Source organism: Carlito syrichta, unplaced genomic scaffold, assembly GCF_000164805.1.
Source record: "Carlito syrichta isolate Samal-C Ts95f unplaced genomic scaffold, Tarsius_syrichta-2.0.1 Scaffold310954, whole genome shotgun sequence".
In the NCBI taxonomy this organism is placed as follows: Eukaryota; Metazoa; Chordata; class Mammalia; order Primates; family Tarsiidae; genus Carlito; species Carlito syrichta.
In genome coordinates, this window is record NW_007255050.1 from 291,043 (window position 1) to 313,489 (window position 22,447).

Consider the following 22,447-nt stretch of genomic DNA (forward strand, 5'->3'; position numbering starts at 1 on the left):
TGCTATGCAGATGCATGTTGACATAAGGTAACATTGAACTGGATTTGCGAATGCAACTCTCCTATTTTATTCCTAGTAAGAATACCCGGACTTCAGATACCTTGAGCAAGCAACAGCAGACCCTGAGAATGCATATCGACATTCCCAGGGCTCAGCTTTTGATTGAAGAGAGAGACACAATGGAGACCATTGGTAAGTGCCTTGCTTACCACTTTACACAATGTGGCTGCCCCAGCCATGTATTCTCAGCTCAAACTGGGACATAGAAAATATTAGACAGGAGAGCATCTTGAATGCTATGTAAGTACAAATGTAGAAGGTAGAGAGTTGTTATCATAAACAATAATAGTACCTGCAAATGTGGAGAAAATTTGACTTACATATTCAGTGGTCGCCTAGGACAAGAGCTCCCCATCTCTGATCCACTTTGGGTCTGACCTGGGGAGGCTGTTGATGCCACTCCAAGAAATGCACATCTGTAATTAAATACACTTAAGACTAGAAGACCCACACACTAAGGCCTCAGGTAGAAAATTGAACTTGGTGCTCTCCTCATCAGCTCTGATAAGGCAAGCCTGCATTGAAGAAAACCTTAAACAAATGTCTTTTTACAGGGTGTCTTCTGCCACCCCTAGCACCCAAGAAACATTCTAGAGCTGCTTGTTCCTTTCACAGCACTTTGGGAAACCACCAACTCTCTCATTTCATGGTTTCTGATAAGCTACCTAGAAGTTCTGTGACTTGTTCACCCAGGACACAGTGTCTTGACTCTTTCCAGCCTCTTTCCACTTGAAGTTCACCGTCCCACATGCCTGCCTCAATTGTTCTATTTATTCCAAAGTCAGAGACTTTACATTTCCATTGCAATAATAATCAGAAGAATAGGTAACATTCACTGAGAGGTCTCTAAATGTCACATACTTTTATAAGCATTTTTTGTGCATTATTTAATATAACCCTTCAACCAACATATGAAAGGGATACTACTACTTTTGTAACTGAGATGTAAAGAGGTTTACACAGCTTGCCAAAGCCACACAGACAGGAACAGAACCAGAGTCTCTACCTGGTCACCTGCTTCACCTCTATGCCATTCGCCTCCAGTGACAGGCTGCCACCATCTGCCTCCCTACTAACAGGCTACTTCCAAGAACCCTTCACCTTAGAAGTTCCCCCAAGGTTTTCAGGGTCCATGGAAGCAGACTCTGAGGCAGGTTTCTGAAGCTGTCCCTTTTCAAGCTAAGTTGTGTTTATTTTGCAAGGTGTTTGCTGGCATGAGTACCAAAGCAACTCTTTCCTGTGGTCTATATAAAACTACCTTACTCCTAGCACATATCCCAGCCACCTCCTGCCAGGAGGGCAGTGGTAAGAGGCCAGGTGGGCAGAATACCTCCTTCATCACCTCGGGCCCTCTTTGTTCCTGCCCTCCAGTTGAGTCATTGAACTTGGCTCCATAATTCTAAGGCCTAGGCTGCCCTCACTGGCTTTGCATTTACTCCAGATGCAGCAGCACTTAGCGAAAAGTTGGTCAAGGCCAAGTGGCCCTTGGCCAACTGACTTTAGCTAAATACTCACTACCCATATTTTAGAAGGAGGCACTACCTTCCTGAAACACATAATATTTTATTAATTTGCTCACATCTGGACAAGGCACCTTGTTTTGCTTTTGATTATCTCTTTTTTTTTAGAGGGGTGCCTGGAATCTCTTGTATTTAACTCAGTAGGTTGGGCATTAAAACTAAAATTTCCTTTGAAACATGAGTTCAAAAATCAAAATGCAATAATTCCTTTTACCATGTACTTTTATAAGCCTTTAATGTGCGTTAGTCAATTTAACCATTCCCCAGCAAACATAGGAAAAGTTACCACTTTTGTGACTGAGACACAATGGTTAGATAACATGGTTTCAATATTTGCTAAATGTTAAATATTTAAGGTTCCATTTCTAACACTAGATTTGCTGGTAATTCTGCATGTAGCTATTAAAATAGATAGCTGGGTGGATCCTGTGAGTGGTCCACGACCTGCCAGGAGCTAGTCATTGCTGGCTTAACACCAGAGAAAGCTTGCAAGTTATTTCTGTGTGTCATAATGACCCTTAGCCAGAGATCCATCCCAGTGGATGCAGGATCATCTATCACCAAGAGCCCTTGACCTCCTGGGCTAACTGACAGTTAGTCAATGACATTTTTTAATTATTGGGGAAGTAGAACGGTGGTACTTTAAAATGCTCTGGGCTCTGACTACAAGAAACCAATATTACAGTGGCATTAACTTCCAGACAAATGAACAACTAACCTCGTGATCAGATAGTCACCTGAAATTTCCCATAAAAAATGTGGAACCCAGCCCAGCAGATCATCTGGGGTACTCTGAGAGAGGCTATTTCCTAGAAATCACAGTGCATCCACATTGTTAATGAAAAGCAATTGTAGACATGGGACTCTGGTTCCAGGTCCAGTGTTAGGAAATCATCTCTGTAGAAGGGCCACCATCTCTGAGGGGTCATGTGATGGCCATAAGGCCCGACCTCCAAGCCGAGGCCTGAGCCCACTGAGGTGCACCGTGCACTGGGAAGCTCACAAGCATCTTGGCAGCCTTTCCTCTATTTCTTTGCCAAAAAATTTTATTCTGACTTCAAGAGGCTTTCCTTTCCAGCCAGAGCCTGAGTAATTGGATTTTGTAAGGTTCATTCTGTTTAGAGCCTTTTTTGGGCACAGAAGTCTGACCACGTTGTTTACAACATCCACATCACTGTGGCAGTGTCAGGGCAGGCTGCAGCGTGGTCCCACCTAACTGATAAACTCATAGCAACAGCATCCTAGGCTGCAGTCCTCGAATATTTGTGAAAAATCCATATATCCTAACCAAAGTTTCTCTTGGAGTATAAAAGCTCTTAAGGAAGTGTGGAAAGCATCACAATGAAGTAATGAGAATCCTGGGACAAACCAATAATGGCACAGCTCAAGCAGCAGATACTCCTTCTCCAAGCCCTAAAGGCTCAGAATCCACCTGAACCAAGGCTCCTGCCTCTCTCCCCTTCAAATGCCTACACCAGTAGGACTTTGGAAATCAGACAAGTGACTCATTTCAGGAGAAGTCGATTAATGGATGCTCTAGAGTGATTAAAGCTCACAAGAGATGGGAGGAAAAGGAAAGTACCTCAAATACTTTAATATAAAGGAATCAATAAGCTCTGAAAACTGACTTTTTTCTTCTACTTTCATTTCCCCTCCAAACATTTGCCAAGTTCAGAGTGAGAGCCAACCCCAGTACAGAGAACTGCAGTGGCGTTTTCCTAGTACAGCAAACAAAGCTTCCCAGCAGCCAAAGGAACTCATTTTAATTGGCAGCCCCGTCACTGGGTGATGCTGGCATTGCTGTCGATGTCTCAGATGAGCTTTTGATAAACACATAGATCCAAAGCACTATTAAATGGGCAGCTCCAGCAAGCCTCCTCAAATCGATGTTTGCTTAATGAAATCAAGCCCAAAGAGAGAAGAAAGCCCCTTCCTGCATATTCACAATCTTTCCAGCTCATGCATCCAAAGCCATTCCCTAAGCAGAAGCTTCCATTTCTAACGCTCCAGTGTAAGGCTACAACACCTGAATCTGTAGTCATTTTTGTGCTTTTGAGGCTATTATTGTTGTTGTCATTAACAGTAACACAAGTACCTAAGGAAAGAAAAGGACAGGTAGGCATTGCAAAGGGGTAAACATGTTTGGCTTTCTGTGTTCCTGCTCCTTCTGCAGATGATCGCTCCACGGTCCTGTTGACGGATGCTGACTTTGGAGAAGCAGCTAAACAGAAGTCCCTGACGGTCACTCACACAGTCCATTACCAATCGGTGTCTCAGGCCACAGGGCCCTTAGTGGATGTTTCAGATGCTCGGCCGGGAACGAGTGAGTGGTCAACAACACTTAAAATGTGTGGGTGTTTCAATGCTGAAAACATGTTAACACTCTGTCCCTCTCAATAAAAATGTGGAAATTTTCAGGCCTGTGCCTAAAAAAAAAATTGGTATAATATCTTTTATTGGGATAATGACTTTTTATTATTTGATCTTGGCTATTACATTAGTTGAAGCCAATAACTCTTGGTATTGGTTTAATATAAAAAGTGTTTGAAATTTCAGGTCACTTTATTTCTTTTTAAAAAAAATATAGATAGTATTCTATAATCCCAGCACTTTGGGAGGCTGAGGCAAATGAATTGCCTGAGCCCGCGAGTTGGAGACCAGCCTGGGCAACCTGGTGAGACCTCATCTCTACAGTAAATAAAAAATTAACCAGGGGTGGTGTCACGCACCTGTAGTTCCAGCTACTTGGAAGGCTAAGGTGGAAGGATCGCTGGAGCCCAGCAGGTCAACGCTGGGTGGCCGTGAGTGTGCCACTGCACTCCAGCCTGGGTGACAGAGTGAGACTCCACTCAAAAAAAAAAAAATTTAGGAAGTATTAAAAAAAGAGGAAAGTAACTAACATTATTGCGTATCTATCATATGCCAGTATTGGGGTAGAAAGATGATGCCATACATATTATCTTTGCAACAACTCTTTAAAGTACCTACTCAGAAAATAGATATCATAGCTTCTATTTTACAGATATGAAAATTGTGTCTCAGCGAAGTTGGATAGACAGGCCAAAGTTACACACATAAGTGGTGAAGCCAAGACTAAGCAATAGATCTGTCTGTCCTCAAAACGTATGCTCTTTCCCCTGAACATAATGTTTGAACAACTTATAGTTCTAACTAATCTGGAGATTATGTCAAACTTAGTAATTAATATTTGCATCCATAATATATGGAAATTAATTATTGTGATGAAGTTAAATCCCCTAATATGTATCTAGAGCTTATTAATTAGATATTCTTATTTCTTTATAATTGAAATCATTTCTAAATCTCTTTAAAGACTGAGAAATGGATGTTCTGATTATTGTCATTTTGAAAGCTTTGATGTGTAGCTTTTAAATTTCTAATCACCTTTGCAAAAATTTACATTCTTAGGTTAGTATGTTATTATTAGAAAAACAAATATTACAATGCTAAAAGCTGTTCTTTATTCAAAATATTCTTCAGGAAGCTAAATGATTGTTTTCAAAATAACATTGTAGTATACAGAAAACAGACTTAACAGGTATTGAAATTTGTTTGAAAGAATGTTTTCAAGAACTTGCCGAAAAAGTCTTTACTTCTTTTTGCCTAACCTTCCTCCTTTCTTTGATTGGTATATGCTAAAGACATGAATGGGGCATGATGAGAATTAGCTTTGAGAAGGGATGTGTATGAGAGCCTTGTTCTTAAAAATGGTTCAAGGGCTTTTATATCTCTCCAGCCATTGGCTTCCAGCTACTTCAAGATACTGCTCTGATAGGTTCTGAGCCATTTTTTGCTGTTATATCAGGAAAAGGTTATAAACACTGAAGGTTATAGATTGATGCATTTTTGACTTCAGTATTTTTTTTTTTTTTTTTTTTGGCCCAGTCAGCATGGAGACAGAGGAAAAAAGACAGAGACAACAGGGCAGATGCTCCAGCTAGTGTTTCTATGTAGTGTTCTGTATGAGCATCAGAATCACCTGGGTGCTTATTTAAAATATTGATCCCAGAGCTCCACTCCAGAGATTCTGGCCTAGGAATCTGCACTGTAAACAGACACTTTGGGTAACTCTGATGCTGGTTGTTTGGACCCCTCATTGAGAAACACTTCCCCAAGGGTTAGAAATGTGTCCTGTAGAATTCAGGAGAATGTGTTACACAACTGTGCAGAATTCCTCCAGCACACCAGTCCTTTCTGCCAGGTAAAAGCAACATACATCTTCACTTCCCTTTCACTGTTTAGCTAGCAGCAGAGAAATGCACAAAGGCCAGTCCTAAATAGTTAAGACAGGGGAAGAGGCAGCAAAACAAAAGCACTGGGAAACTTCCAACTGCATGGCCAGCCCCAGAGTAACAGGGAGATTGATTTGATGATATTTAAAATATCAACAGAAACATCAGTCTGAATCACAGCTGTAAACCTGTAGTCTGTGAGTGGCAGGATATGTGTGAGACATGTATGTGTATCTTGTGGCTGTGAAGTTAGACGCATGGCTGGGAAATTTTCAGAATGCATTCATTCAGCATTCAAAAATGTTTATCAAGGTTTTGCTTTACATATACAACTCAGTGCTCCGTGACAGGGAAACACCATGAGTAAGATGCAAAAAATCATGTATCTCATTCTATTGGGGGAAGATGGACATTCAACAAGGATCTAAAGTGTTTTTTCATCTCTTCATAAGTAATAGACAAAAAATAGAATAGAATGGACCAATGGTGAATCCATGGGGGTGTGGGGGCAGTGAGAGGAGCTGCCTGGGATCTGAGTCTTTTGGGAAGATCTCCATTAGGGAGGAGGCATGGACCAAGATCAGAGTCACAGTGGGAGCTAGCCTGCTAGGCAGAGCGGGTAAAAGGGAAAATCTCTCAAGGTCTTCCAGCATGTTGCGAATGGAAAAAGCACTGGAATGCAGTGAGAGGCAGAGAAAGTGGTGAGGAATGAGACAGAGACACAGCTGGCCTCATCTGGTAGGGCCTCCAAAGCCAGAGTCTGGTGGGTGCCTTTAGTTCTGAGAGTGCAGGGAGCTTAGCATGAGGATCACAGGGAAACACTACAGTTTACAAAACAATAAAACAATGTTTCTTTTCTTTGTGATGAACTTCATTAAATGATGTTTCTTAGCATCAGGCAAATCTACTCAAATTCATGCATCAGGCTCTGGTTCTTTCCCCTTTCAAAAAAAGCTGCAGAGCTCTCTGTAGTAATAAAAGATCTTCAGGATTATTTTTTCATTAAATGTTTCCCCCAAACTACAGACTGAGAGACTGACAACTTTTCGTTTTGCTACCTAGAATTAGAAACGGTGGATGACTGGTCCCACAGCAGGTTAAGTCATCTGGTGGATGACTGGTCCCACACCAGGTTAAGTCATCTGAAATCCATGAACTTCCTGAAGTCCAGGCCCCTGCTTGCTTCCTGCTCCAGAGCTTTTTACCTCTGCCCTGGTGATATACCTGTGTTAACTCAACCCCATGGAGCAGGTCTTCTCACTGCAGCTTGGCATATTTGCAGAGATTCATTTGTATTCTCTATTTTCTCAACTACAAGAGACTTGGTTATTCTATTGTCATTGTGGGAATTCTTTATTCATAAGAACAGCATCATCTGAAATATATTGTTTGCACACTAGAATGATTGCAGTGTAGAAGTTATGTTTCTAAGCATTTTACTAGTTTGGCAGAGGGTTGCAACAAACTCTTATGAGGATGGGAGAAATCACAACATTTGCTATTTATTTCTTTCAACTTGTGGAAACACATCCCTTGGCTGTGTCTGCTGTACTACTTACTTCCCCATCTCCCCTGTGGACTATGATATACTGGAAAACTGGACTCCACTCATGACCCTTAGCCCCAGCACCAGCCACAGTGTCTGACACATAGTAGGCATTTGGTAAATATAGAATACCAAATGACTGTCAGTTCTGAGATCAGAACAATAGGAATGGGGGGAAAAAAGATGTTGAGTAACTTAAACAGTACTTTAAAAATCCATTCTATTCCCCCTCTCTTTGTCTTCCGTCTTCTGAGTCATCAGGTCATATGGGTGTTTGTGTGTCCTCATCCAGTGACAGATGTCACTTTTAACATAGTCTCCCCCTGTAAAGTCTGAAGAGACTTACCAACAAAATCATTACCTAGAACTTCAATTAACTTTACTACATGTAAATATTTATGAAGATATGTGAAATGATAAGTCTTGATCTGGGGGTTTTTTGACCATTTTTACCAGGAAGTTGTTTATTTATTATTTTATTCATTCATTCATCCATGCAGAAAACATTTACCAAGAACCCATGTTTTATATAGAACTGAACTGGGAAATGAATAGGACACAGCTCCAGTCCTTACTGTCTCTACTATTCAACTTCTTTCTGTATCACAAGCATTCTCTAGCATCTCACTTTATAATTTTAATGGGTATTTGTCTGTCAAACACTCTAAATTGAGTCTTCAGCCTTCCTGATCAACCTACTGAATCTCCTGCCAGCATCTTCCCAATAAATTCAGATTGTGTACCATTCCTGACCAACTATTTGCTATACAAAAATCATGGGCAAGGAAGGCCCCACAGTTTACTGGTTTCTGAGCTCTCCCCATGTACCCGGGACACTCTAGCATGTTAATCTCACTGAAGCCCCACAACAGCTCTAAAGTAGGTAAAGATGTCACCCATTCTCAAAGACAAGGGAATCAGGCACATTCAAGGAGGTCACCTAATCAGAATGACATGGCCAGTGGATAGTGCAAAGGGGCTGCAAGCCCAGGCCACCTAACTTCAAAACTCCCACCCTCAGCTACTCTAGATTGCCTCTAAGTAGAGATGATAGTACATAAAAGATATGTAGAGACTACATATACATATATGGGGAACCCCAAAAACCCAAAATGTATTTATTTTAAAATTGTGTATTTATTCTTACATGTGCAAACTTCAGTCACCTTCAAAGTACTCTCTGTTTGATGCAATACACCTACCAAGATACTTTTTTCACTACTCCAGTTTTTTAACTCGTCAATTTTAATACCTTTTAGTGCTTCTACTGTTTTTTGCTTCACTACTTCCACAACAGCAAAACTTTTCCCTTTGAAGACATTTTTCATCTGGGGAAAATGAAAGCTGAGGAAAGATCAGATGAATAGGGAGGGTGGAGCATGGGGTCATGCTGTGGTGTGAGCAGGTGTTCTCATAAATCACCCATCATGAAATGGGCAAACATGTTGAAAGAATCTCTTCCCAAAAATTTCACTGAAGCCAAACGCAGTATTTCACAACAATGCTAGCTGGTACACTGATGCCCATGGGCTCCCAGAACACTTACCTAGCAGGAGAAGCCTGTACTATAAGAGACCTGCTCTTCAAAAACCAATTCTATTTTTTGAGGGGTTCCCCCTAGTATATATTAAATAATAAGAGTTTACAACATAGATAGAATCTTTATTGTTGAGAATTTTGGACAAATACATACTCTATCGTCTAGAACGATACTAGAGATAGTGCTGGGTTGGAATACCTGGTTGGATGAGATGTGTCCAGCAGTTCAGTATATAATAAGCCCTTGATAAATATTTGTCAGTTAAATGAGGGAATGTGTATATCTATGCATTTCATCCTCTCTCAGACTCAACTAGTAAATCCATTATGTAAAGCTGAGGCCTCAACCCTCTACAAGATATGGAAACCAATAGCAGGAGATAAAAGCAGATTAATACCATGATCACAGTACACATGACATGTTTTATAACCTTATTATCCACAAAATCCTCTCTTATCCCAAATTCAGGATCATTAAAATAATTTGATTCAATGGGCAGCAGCTTAATTTGGGTTCAGACCCCTTGTTGAAATGCCAAAAGCTATTTATATCACACACCCTCTAACTCATTGGCTGTTTAGCAAACATGATGCTTAATCACTCTGTTTTATTTGTATTAGAATGTTGGGGAACCTAACAAAATGACTCTCCGTAGGAGCAGTAAATCCCAACGTTTATTTGCTTAGTAGATGAGCTAGTAAATTACACAAAGAAGTCTACCCAGTGGAATCCAAGTATAAATTTTATTTTAGCTGCTATCTCAGGAGCTATCATACAGCAGAGTTTAGTTCAGGTATGAAACAATGGCTCCAAAAACCTGATTATTAAAAGAAAATGTGTCAAGTACCCCATTATTCTACATCTTGAGACAAGTTTGTTTCTAGGATGCCTGCATAGCACAGAACAGAACTGTGGGCTGTCACTGAGGAAACTAATATCATGACCTATATTTTCAATATTATCAGGCCAGTGGTAAAACTGTCCTCACCTAGAAAAAAAAAAGGGACAATGAACAAAATTAACTTGAAAAGAGTTCTGACTTTGAATAGAGGCTGACATGTACGATTTACCCATGGAATTTTCCAAATCAGGTGATCTCAGCAAGGAAAGGGCTATGAGAGCGAAGACCCCTGCCCACCATTGGGGACTGAACTCACAGGGAGGAGACACATGAGAGAATTTGGGGAATTTAAGGAAATAATTGTATCCTTGGAGTGGGATCCCTCCCCTTCCACTCCCCAGCATCCATGCCAGCAGTAAACCTGCTCAGAATGATCTATTGTTGTAGTTGCAAGAAACTTAAAGAAGAATAAAAATGAGAACCCTCAAAACTTACGTAAGGGACTGGGTAATTTTCTGGAAAAGATTCATTAGCATTTAAATAACAAGCTCCACTTATTTAAGCTCCACTTATGAAGTCAATAGTGCCTGGAAGACATTTAGCCTCCTACCCATGATAATGTTTTTCTATCTCTTTGAGGACCTCTCTCCTAACATTTCAGTGAAGAAACTTGATTATCATTCATACCTTGTTGTGTAGAGCACTCCAACACAACTCATTTACATTCTAATCAAGGCCAAAAGAAAAAAAAACTTACAAAAAAATGGAATTTTGCAAGTAAGGGATGAAATGTGTCTTCAAATCAATGCCCCAGAGAATATGCACCAAGACTGAGTATTTTGATGACCTAGGAAATCTTAAAATAGTTCTATATGACTGCCATTTTAATACTCCTCTCCAGTATTACAGAATGATTAATTAGGTTCAAAGTCCAATAACTAGAAATTTGCGGTAAAGAAAACTTCCATTTATAAAGAAAGTCTTTTCACTGCTTCCCAGTGTCAACCTCAAGTTCTGACACAGGATTATAAGCAAGTCAGTGTCAGACAGACACTGTACTAGAAAACCTAGACACCCAGGATGAGGCCATGTGTGTTCAAGGAACAGGCAATATCTGACCTGAAAGGCAGAAGGCTTGGGTTCTATTTTTGTCACTTAATAACTGGGCTACTTCTCTCTGAGCTCCAGTGCCTCATCCACAAAGTGACCCTAGGTGTATGAATTTCTTCAGGAAACTCTATATGCCTGGGATTACTGTAGGCTCTATGGATGGATGACTCCAAAAGGAATACCATTGCCTCTGCCCTGGAGAGACGGCCAGGCTCATGAGAGCATACAAATAAGTCAGTGCAATCATGTCACAGGATGGTTCTCTGGGGGTGGTTCCTTTGAAACTTCATTAGTGCTTATCAGTGAATATAGACTGCTGTGTTTAGAAGTGGTCAGACCATCATGAGATATAACTGCATAAAATTCCTTTTTGAGGAGCAGAGAATTTCAAGGTGAAAAGGACCCATCTAGAACCTTAGATTGCCTTTGCTGGAGACCCAGAAAAATCATTTCAGGTAACTAAACTGCTCCCCTTTATTCATAGAATTATAGAAAAGGCAATGCTGTGGCCTACTTCAGTGTCCAATATTCTTTACTGGTAGAACATCCTTCCTAACTCACCAAAGAGTTAAGCTAAAAACTCAGTTCACCCTCATTGACCTGCTGCCTTTGGTTTCCGATTTAAAGAAAGTGAAACCCGTCTGGCACCAACTTAACCTTTGTTCTCCATATTAAATATGAGGGGTGATCCAAAAGAACTCTGAGTTTATTTATAAACAATTGTATACTTATTCTTACATTTTTAAACTTCAATCACCTTCAAAGTACTCTTAATTTGAAGCAATATGCCTATCAAGACACTTGTTCCACTGCTCAAAACAGTTTTTCAACTTGTCAATTTTGATGCTTTTTAGTTCTTCTGCTGTTTTTTATTTCACCTTTTCCACACCAGTAAAACATTTCCCTTTGAGGACTTTTTTCATCTGGGGAAACAAAACAAAAAAAAGTCACTCAGGGAGAGGGTAGGGCACAAGAGTTATGCCATTTTGGTAAAAAACTGCTGAACACTGTGTTGTGGGCTGGTGTGCTCATAAACTAACATCATGAAATGGGCAAACGCCTTGAAAGAATCTCAAAAAAATAATTCACTAAAGCCAAACATAGCCTCTCACAATACCACTAGCTAGTAACTGATGCCAGTGGTTTCCTAGAATACTTACCTAGAAGTAGAAGCATGTACTAAAAGGGTCCTGCCCTCCAAAAAAATAATTCCATTATTTTTGGATCCTCCTTATAATTCAAGAAATCTTTGTTAAAATTTAGACAATTCCAATGAAGAGGTATGTTATCATAAGCAAAGGACTTGGAGAACATTGAGACGTAAAGATATGGTCCCTCTGCTCTAAGAACTTTCAATTTAGTTAATGACTAAAACAGTCATAATTGAAACAATGCATAAGTGCAAGAAACAATAATATAGGAGACATCTGTTATTAATCTCTTACAGCTGCTATGACCAAGTACCATAGACTAGATAGCTCAGTAGAACAGAAATGTATCTGCATGCAGCTGTAGTACTTCAGCCTCTGCCTCTATCATCCCATGGTGCTCCCTTCTGTGTCTATCTCCTCTTCTTATAAGAACTCCTACCCGTCATATTAGATTAAGGGCCTAACCTATTCCAATATGACCTCATCTTAACTAATTACATCTACAACGACCCTATCTTCAAATAAGATTACATTCTGAGCCCCTGGGGATTAGAACATGAACATATCTCTTTGGGGAACGCCATTCATTCATAACAACAGCTCAAGGAAGAAGGACTGTTCAAAGGAAGCCATGTTAGAACATACTGGGCTGAGCTCCCTGGTTTTACAGAAGATGGTGACTCCCAGAACATTTAAATGGTGTGCTTCGGGTCATGAAATCATTAAGGGCCAAGAGCAAGGCTCAAATCTACAACTTCTGAATCCAAATGGAGTATTCTTTTTCCCTCAGGGTTGATTAAGTACTTTATTAATAGCAGATGAACGCTTTAAGTCATAAGGTAAAGGAAAAAGAGTCCTCTGCACAGGAAAAGTCAAGGAAGTTTTCCTGGAGTGCTTGGGTGGGTCAATAGGGTGGGGTGGGCAGAACAGCCCTCTGTTCTTGCTCCCAGCAGACCGGACTTCTCTGGAAACAAAGACAGACGTGATTCTTGGCTCTTTGCAGATCCTACCACCAGGAGGAACGCCAAGGCTGGACCCACGGCACGAAACCGCTATGCTAGCCAGTGGACCCTCAACCGACCCCACCCCACCATCTCAGCACACACCCTCACCACAGACTGGAGGCTGCCGACGCCCAGGGCTACAGGATCAGTAGACAAGGAGAGCGACAGTTACAGTGTCAGCCCTTCACAAGACACAGGTAAGCCCTGACGCTTCCTCCTCAATCCCTGGGGACCAGAATAGCCCAAAACCATGTCCTCACACACAACTTGGGCTTCCTGGACTCCTTGGGGAGGAGAGACAGCGCTTCCTCTCTCCTTCTCATTCTCTTTGAAAGGTCACTTTCAAATGGTTAAGCCATTTATCTAGCAGTAGCCAGTACAACTGCATAGCCTTTACTGCATGTAGGGCCCAGTGAATTCAGCAAAACAGAACAAAAATGCATCTGTTTTGCAGATGCCCTGAATCTCAGACCTATGCTGATCTCTCCTTTTAGTTCCTGTGCCTTTGGGAGAAAGAGAGACATTTTTAAATTTTCACCCACATGATTGCAATAATTGCTGAATACGCCCTAAGGGCATTCGACCCTCTGCCATCTCCGGGATTAAGACGCTGCACTGGCAGTTACACGATGAGGTCTCAGCACCCTCTACAGGGAACATAGGCTGATCCATTTGACAATTAAGCAGGGGTTGATTATAAGGTAAGTCATCTAGTCTATGCCATCAACCACCAAGATTTCACTTCAAAGAGAAGACAGGGCCTAAGAATAGCACTGGGTTGCCCAACACCCCCCCCCTTAAGTTTTGAAGTGAAATTATATCTGAACCTAATAGCTGTAGGAAATTTTAATGTTCATTTTCTTTTGTTCTTGATGATATACTTCAAAAACAGCGTTCCAGAAGTGAATTGTCTCCATGTGAATTTATTTTTATGGCTGTTAATTTCTCTGAGAATTGTCTCAGAGTTCCATTGAGGTGAATTCAGAACTTTTTAGTGGGTTTGAAATGCAGAGACCTCTCTGACCTACATGACATGGCCCAGTTCAAGGGTATGCTGGGAATGACTTTTGTCCTGTTTTTAGTCCCCATAAGAGGATGACAATAACAAAGGATGTGTCCCAGGGATCAGGGACCGTTCTGCCTATTGGCCAATTTCCGTGCCAAGTCATATCTTCCTTCCCAAGCTGAGACACGAGGAGCTGAATTGCAACTCCAATCATTCACGCCAGTTAAAGAGTCTCTATTGACACAGATTGATTTTCAGGTTAGAACATGGAAGTGGGGGTATCTCACTGTATCCTCAACTGTTTCATCAAAAGCAGATTTTTTTTTTGAGTCCAAGTTTCACTCTGTTGCCCAAACTGAAGTGCAGTGGCATGATCATGACAATCATGTCTCATGGCAGCCTCAACCTCCTGGCTCAGGTGACCCTTTCACCTCAGCGTCTGGAGTAGCTGTGACTACAGACGCGTCATTGTGCCTGGCTAATCTTTCGAGTTTTTGTACAGATGAAATCTCACTATGTTGCCCAGGCTGGTCTCAAACTCCTGGGCTCAAGCAATCTGCCTGCCTCAACCTCCTGAGCCAAACCGCACCTGGTGTAAAAGCAGAATTTTTTTTAAGGGGGATGCATTACTTATTTATGGAAATGTCCTGGGGTGGGGACATCTGACTGCAGCAATTCCGTTAAAACAAAGGTTTCCTGAGGCAGATTTGCTGAGGCTTCTGAAGCTGGTGCCCTTAGAGTGGCAGAGGCAGAAACCTCTGACAAAGAGCCAAAACTCCTGGCAAATCACACAGTGATCTGGAGGAAAGTGCCATAAGCCAGAAAGGGCCATCCTTGGTTCAAACTTCTGATGATGAGTCATCCGTTCTTGTTTTTCTCGTTTGTGTTGTAGATCGAGCAAGAAGCAGCATGGTCTCCACAGAAAGTGCCTCCTCCACTTATGAAGAACTGGCCAGGGCCTATGAGCACGCCAAGATGGAAGAGCAGCTGAGGCACGCCAAGTTCACCATCACAGAGTGCTTCATATCAGACACGTCATCCGAACAGTTGACGGCAGGGACAAACGAATACACGGACAGTTTGACCTCCAGCACCCCTTCAGAATCGGGGATCTGCAGGTTCACTGCATCTCCCCCCAAACCTCAGGATGGAGGACGAGTGATGAACATGGCAGTCCCAAAGGCACATCGGCCAGGTGAGAAAGGCCACGCAGGGATGCTGTTTAGGGAGGCACATCATCCTTCACACTCGTCTACCATGAAAGGCCTTCTGGGTGTTCAGACCATATGGGTGTTCTGTTTATTGATTGCTGTGTAACAAACCACCTCAAAGTTCATTGGCTTAAAACTGTAGAAATCGGCTGGGCGTGGTGGCTCACACCTGTAACCCCAGCACTTTGGGAGGCTGAGGTGAGAGGATTCCTTGTGCCCAAGAGGTTGGGCAAGATAGTGGGAACCCCATCTCTACAGAATTTTTTTAAAAAATAGCCAGGTATTGTTGCTTGCATCTGTAGTCTCAGCTACTTGGGAGGCTGAGGCAGAAGACTCCTTTGAACCCAGAAGTTCAAGGCTAGTGAGCCATGATCACCCCACTGCTCTTCAGCCTGGGAAACAAAGTGAGATCCTGCCTCCAAAAAAGAAAAAAAGACTACAGCAATCATTTATTCATTTATTTTGCTTATGAATCTGAAGTTTGGTCAGAGTTTAGTGAGGGCAACACCTTGGACAGGTTTAATAATTAGGGCCGAAAGATCTATTTCCAAATTGGCTCATTGATCTGCCTGTTTCCTTCCATGTAGGCCTCTTCACAAGGTGGCTTGAGCTTCCCGAGTGTGGTGGCTCAGTCCTAACAGCAAGTATTTCAAGACATAGTCTGTGGAAATAACTAGTATGTAGCCGGGCTCGGTGGCTCAGCCTGTAATCCCGCGCCTTGGGAGGCTGAGGTGAGTGAATTGCCTGAGTCTGCGGGTTCGAGACCCACCTGGGCATCTTGGTGAGACCTCATCTCTACAATAAATCAAAGAAAATTTAGCCAGGTGTGGTAGCACGCGCCTGTAGTTCCGGCTACTTGGAAGGCTGAGGAGGAAGGATCGCCAGAGCCCAGCAGGTCGAGGCTGTGGTGGCAGGGAGCAGCCACTGCCAGTCTGGGTGACAGAGTGAGACTCCAACTCAAAAAAAAAAAAGAAATAACTAGTATCTCCAGGTTGGGCCTGGACACTGACACAGCATCATTTCTACCATATTCTATTGTACAAGGAGTCACAGAATTCAAGGAACCCAGATCCAAGAGGAGGAGACCCCCATTCCTCCACTGCTTGATGCGAAGAGTGTTAAAAATGTGGGAGTGATATTTTAAGAGTGCCACACTGAGGGCTTTTGAAAGGAGAGAAGTCTCGTCTGTAACTGGTGTCTGGGACTTGGCTTCACCGAGTTACTCAAGGTGTAATTAGCTAACACTGGGTCAGCCAGGAGCTTGGTCTTCAACTTGAACACATGTAAAAGTTCTGGGTTGTGAAGGAGAGGGGTAAATTCTAAGGTCTGCAAGTTCTTTACTGGCAGATAATACAGAGTGAAAAGGTTAGAGACTAATGGGGACATGGTAAATTCAAAGTTAGCAACCGTCTAAAGGAAAAGACTAGTACACTGCTGCCCAGTATCTCAAGTGGAAATGGGAGCCCAGTATAGGTTAGCATTAAGAGGAGCCAGAAATGTCGGTTTTCAAGTGTTGGCTCAGGTATTTGCAAACCATTGTGCAGACAAATACAATACTTCTTCAGAATGACTCCAACCTATGTCAGCCAATTGTATTCTCATCTGAAGAATCACTGTTTTCTTTTCACCCTGAAATAGCTGCCTATAGACTTTACTTGATGGGTTGACTGATCCAACCTTGTTGAGTCCAGTTTTATTTTTCATTTAATCCATTTTCTGAACCACTGTACTGGTTCTATTTCTGTAACACAGAAACCCCAAATCTGAGAGGGCTTGCATATTAATTAACATTCTTTATCTATTCCAAAGAAGCCACCCAGAGGTTCAGCAGGAAAAGACATTGCTTTATTAGAACTTACCGAAGATATTGATGATGGCCAATCGGTGAAGAAAGAATCCATACCCCAGTACAGTACAGCAAGCAGTTTTATGATCAAGCCAGTTAATTATTCAAATTCTTATATGGTGTTTACAAGTATAATACATAAGGGTGCCGCTCACATTGTTCTCAGTTCTGTTTGGTCACTGCATCCCAAGATCATTACTGGGAACATATATATCCCTTAAAGACCAGGGTTGGCCAGAGGTTGCTTCCTGAGGGAAGGAGTAGAAAGAACCCAGGTATAGGGGGAAAAGGTCTATGTCTGGACAATTACCTCACACCTTTTCACCCTGAAACAACTGCCTGTAGGCTTTCCTCCATGAAACTTGTTGAATCCGGTTTTATTTCTCAATTTACTCATTTTTTGAACCACTGTACTGGTTCCATTTCAAAAATGCATCTTCACTTTTGAATTGCTGCAGTTCCCTTGGGTTTTATGGCATAAGGCCCGGCTAAAATGCGTTTTATAAATGCACAAAAATACATAAAATAAGAATTGTCTATCCAACAAATAATCTTCCAGATGGACTCAAGATTCATATCAGCATATAAAAAGAAAGATGCTTCATTTATTTTCATTCTGTCTGTCTCCTCAGGGGAAAGGATGGACTGTTATTTATGGGTGTTTTTATTTTAAGTATTTTTATTTAATTATTTATTTGTTTGTTTGTTTGTTTTGGTGTTGTTGGCATTTATTTGCAAGGCAAATGCAGAATAAATGCCCTGGTTTTTTGAGGCTGTTCAGCCTAAAGGTGAGGAACACTGGAGAGAAAATAAGCTTGTGGAGCATGTTGTTAAGCTTTACTTGGCTTCAGTGAGTGCATCTGTAAAATAGGTATGACATTGGTGCCTGTGTGCCGGGGTTGTGCAAGACACGTGTCACATAATGCAGCTGAAGCCGTTAGCAAAGAAAATGTTCAGCAATATTGGTTGTGGTTTCTGCTGTTGTCTCGTGGATGTGGTTGTTAGAATCTTCATGTTAGGCCGGGCGCCGTGGCTTACACCTATAATCCCAGCACTTAGGGAGGCCACGGTAAGAGGATTGTCTGAGCCCACAGGTTCGAGCCCAGCCCGGGCAACTTAGCGAGACCTCATCTCTATGATAAATCAAAAAATTAGCCAGGTGTGGTGGCATGTGCCTGTTTTTCCTGCTATTTGGAAGGCTGAGGTGGAAAGATCACCTGAACCCAACAGGTCGAGGCTGCAGTTGCTGTGAGCGTGCCACTCTACTCCAGCCTGGGCAACAGAGTGAGACTCTGATTTAAAAAAAAAAGAAAGCCGGGCTCGGTGGCTCAGCCTGTAATCCCAACACTATGGGAGGCCGAGATGAGTAGATTGCCTGAGCCCGCAGATTCGAGACCCACCTGGACAACTTGGCGAGATCTTATCTCTATAATAAATCAAAAATTAGCCCGGCGTGGTAGTATGTGCCTGTGGTTCCGGCTACTTGGAAGGCTGGGGTGAAAGGATCATCTGAGCCCAGCAGGTCAAGGCTGCGGTGGCCGGGAGCGTACCACTGCACTCTAGTCTGGCGACAGAGTAAGACTCCAACTCAAAAAAAAAGAAAAGAAAAGAATCTCCATGGTGACTCCAGGTGTGTTGTTGCAGGCCCCCTCCTTCCAGTTTTAGTTTTCCTCTAGTAGCCATTGGAGTCCTGCAAGGCAACGACTTCATCTCTGTACCATACAGCTTTACCCTTCCGCCTAAAATAACATATTGCCATGTCCCCTTCGTGTGTGTTCTGGGGCATTGGACGAACTTCTAAATTAAATGACTGTCTTGTTTGTGCAGGCCTTTAAATAATTAAAGGCTTGAAGTTTCTTTCTGATGGCATGTTGTTCATATTGTTGGATTCATACTTTTTTTTAAAGTTTGAAGTTTGGTCGTGGCATTGTTGCCTGGATCCACTGGAGCAACTGAAAGATGGCTAAGTTACTAGTGTCTTAATGCACCATTTAGAGTAAAATGACTTTGTACATATAGGTTTGAATAAGTTAGTAATTCTATGTGAGTTCTAATGTCCATGAACTTTGTTTTGTCTAACCTAGCTGACTGGGTTATCACTGAACATTTATTTGATATGCTCTAGGAAAATATGCTAGCCTTTGGAAAGCCTTTCTATTGCTCTTTTATGATATAACTAAATTTGACATTGGGCACAAAACTCAAGGTTGCAATTTATTATTCTGCTGACTAGAAGATATGTCAAATTATCAGCTCTTGGAGCTGTGGTTTTAAATTACATTCTCTACCTATAAGCCTCTTGGTTCTAGATGATATCAGTCATTATTTATTCCTTCTCTTGGTCTTTCAAGTCTCTGGATCTCCCTCTCCCCATCAGCTCTTCTTTTTGATGATTGTTTTCCCTTACCACTTTCTTTTTCCTGTCTTCAGTACCAATTATTATGATACTAAACTTGTAAATACTGTACAAATCAGGATCAAAAATCTACAAAACTCTACTTCAGATTTTGGCTTCAGGAAAATAGAAAACACATCTTAGTTATCTTCTCATTTCTCTCACAGGTCAGTAGGCATATAGTTAATGCTCAAGAAATTTCTCCTTCCTTCCCTTCCTTCCTTCCTTTCTTCCTCCCTTCCTTTTGATTCAGTCTCACTTTGTCACCCAGGTTGGAGTACAGTGGCATGATCATGGCTCACCGCAGCCATGACCTCCTGGACTCAGGCAATCTTTCTGCCTCAGCCTCCTAAGTAGCTGGGACTACAGGTGCATGCACCACACCTGGCTAATATTTTTGAAATTTTTTGTAGAGACAAGGTCTTGCTATATTGCACAGCCTGGTCTCAAACTCTGGCCTCAAGAAATCTTTCCACTTTGGCCTCCCAAAGGACTGAGATAATAGGTGTGAGCCACTGCCTCAAAATATATTTTTATTTTTATTTTTTATTTTTTTGAGTTAGAGTCTCACTTTGTCACCCAGACTGGTGTGCAGTGGCTGCTCCCAGTCACTGCAACCTCGACCTACTGGGCTCCGGCGATCCTTCCGCCTCTGCCTTCCAAGTAGCTGGAAATACAGGCACACACTAAACGCCCGGCTAATTTTTGATTTATTGTAGAGATGAGGTCTCACCAAGTTGCCCAGGCGGGTCTTGAACCCGCGGGCTCAGGCAATCCACTCACTTCAGCCTCCCAAAGTGCTGGGATTACAGGCTGAGCCACCAAGCCCGGCTAATATTTTTAAATAAATTAATGGTATTGAATATATATACCTGACACTATGTCTGGCTCATAGTAGGTGCCTCATAAACATTATTGAATTAATGAATATATTATGAGAGTGATAATGACAAAACCAAACAATTTTGAATGCATTATTAGAAATTATTAGTGAAAATAAAAGGATGTTTAAGTCTACTATGTCTTCCAGCACCTTCAAACAAATTTATTTTCTGTTCTTGCCATTAACAAATCAAAAGAACATCTCTTGAATAGATAAAGGAGTGCTTTTTCATGACATGTGAACGGCTATACACCAGGCAGGCATCAGAATCCCAGTTAGATGTTTAATAATATCTGAATTTTGAATTTACCTCTTTTTTAGAACTTGTACATTTTAAATAAAATGCTAATCTCAATATTATTTTGTCTTCTTTGATAAGAGATGACTATTTCCATCTTTAAAAACAGGATCAAACAAAGCTCTCTATTCCTCTGAGAGACAGCTGGAAAGTTTAGTAGTTTATTTTTTTTTTCCCTCTGGGTCAAGGTGGCTTCCAGTACTTTGATTACAGTACCCATTCTTGGTTTCAGGTGGCATTTTGAGCCATTTTCTAACATTCTTGGATGACCACTTCTTTTTTATTCATGATGTTTATCCTGTGCGATCAAGAGATGCCATTGCACAAAGCTACTTAAATCAATTTAAAGCTCCAAGTGTGCACCCTAACACAGCCTGACCTACTAACACAGGGGAAGCATCAGCCCCTTGGAGTCTCTGTCCTTATGTTCTCTGGGCCCCAGACTTAGAGTCATTCACCTCAGTCCCTCCCTTGATTCCTTGATAAATGCATTTGAGGCTTTCCAGGCATAAATGGCCATTGCCTAGTGTCAACTTGTTCATTTGCTGAATAACCAGTCATTTGAAGCAGTTACTAAGTTTTAATTTTAGGATTCATTCATCTTATAAATCACCTTCTCCAGAGTGTATGAGAGTGGGAAGCTAGAGGCGGTGCCCAAGGCATGCAGAGAGGCCAGCAACCCTTGCCTGAAAGAGCCCTTATCTACTTAAAGAAAGAGCCGACTTCTGCACAGGCCGCCAGTATTCTGACTAAGGCTGGCCTTCTTATTCTCTGTTGTCATTCTGACCACGCTGTTTTCCCTCTCTGAAGTCCACATGGCTCTCATGTTGGTTCTTGAATCAAAATTGAACTCCAGAAATCTTCAGTACTAAGTGAGCTCCCCATCCCTATCAACTTTGCTCTTTCTGCATCTCCCTCAACACCTGAGGACTTGAGCTCTGCTCCTGGCCGGGAAACTTGCCCAGACTGCTGCTCCCACACAAAGGCCAAGGCTTCACACTTTCTCCTTTTCAAATGATTGTGTCTCCCTCCTTCTGCTTCTTCTCCTCCTTTGGATGGAGCAGTTGGGACCCCAAGCCTTGGAACTTGCATCCTCTCTCTCTTTTATACATCACTAAAATTCACTTTTGAAATTTCTTTCATGGATGTTATTCTAAGGTATATGGAAAGGATTTTCTTTCAAGTCTCCTTGATGCCTACACATATATATGCACACACACACATACACATTCATGGGCACACACACATGAACACATGCATGTGAGGTCCATGCGTGCACATATGCACACTTGCATGGGCACACACCTGCATGAGTGTACACACATGCATATACATGCATGATGCACACACACATGTGCACACACATTCACACGTCATTGCTCTGAGCTCCATCCTTCTAGAGAAAACCCTGCTCCTTCCCGCTTAGCCCACCTGCTTGTTTTTCTTCCTTGGCATACATTTATTGAGTGCTCACTAAAAACTGGTCCTGTTTTAGGGGCTGTGGATACAGCAGTAAACATGGCCCCAGAGATTCCACCTTGAAGGAGTCCTAGGAGGGAGAGAGATATTAATCAAATAAACTAGTATAGTTTCAGATAATGATGAGTGCTGGGAAGAAAAGTAAGCAAAGGAAGGAGATAAAAGCTGACAGGGAGGTATTTTGGAAAGGATGGTCAGGGAAGACCTCTCAGAGGCAATGAGATGTAAATCATGGTATGGAGAGAGCCCAGCACAGCTTCTACTGGTGGTCCAGACAGAGAAAAGAGCCAAGATAAAGGCCTGG

At 41.9% G+C, this 22,447-nt stretch overlaps 1 protein-coding gene across 1 annotated transcript in view; it reads left to right on the forward strand.

Annotated features, from left to right (window-relative positions):
- Positions 1 to 22,447, forward strand: part of DSCAM (DS cell adhesion molecule) — a gene marked incomplete at its 5' end in the record, with an annotated part of 312,828 nt that overhangs the window by 280,279 nt on the left and 10,102 nt on the right. Inside the window, 4 exons of the mRNA XM_008068451.1 lie at positions 77 to 192; positions 3,754 to 3,903; positions 13,025 to 13,222; positions 14,924 to 15,226. Coding sequence (XP_008066642.1) covers positions 77 to 192; positions 3,754 to 3,903; positions 13,025 to 13,222; positions 14,924 to 15,226 — 767 coding nt within the window. The remainder of the gene's footprint in view (positions 1 to 76; positions 193 to 3,753; positions 3,904 to 13,024; positions 13,223 to 14,923; positions 15,227 to 22,447) is intronic.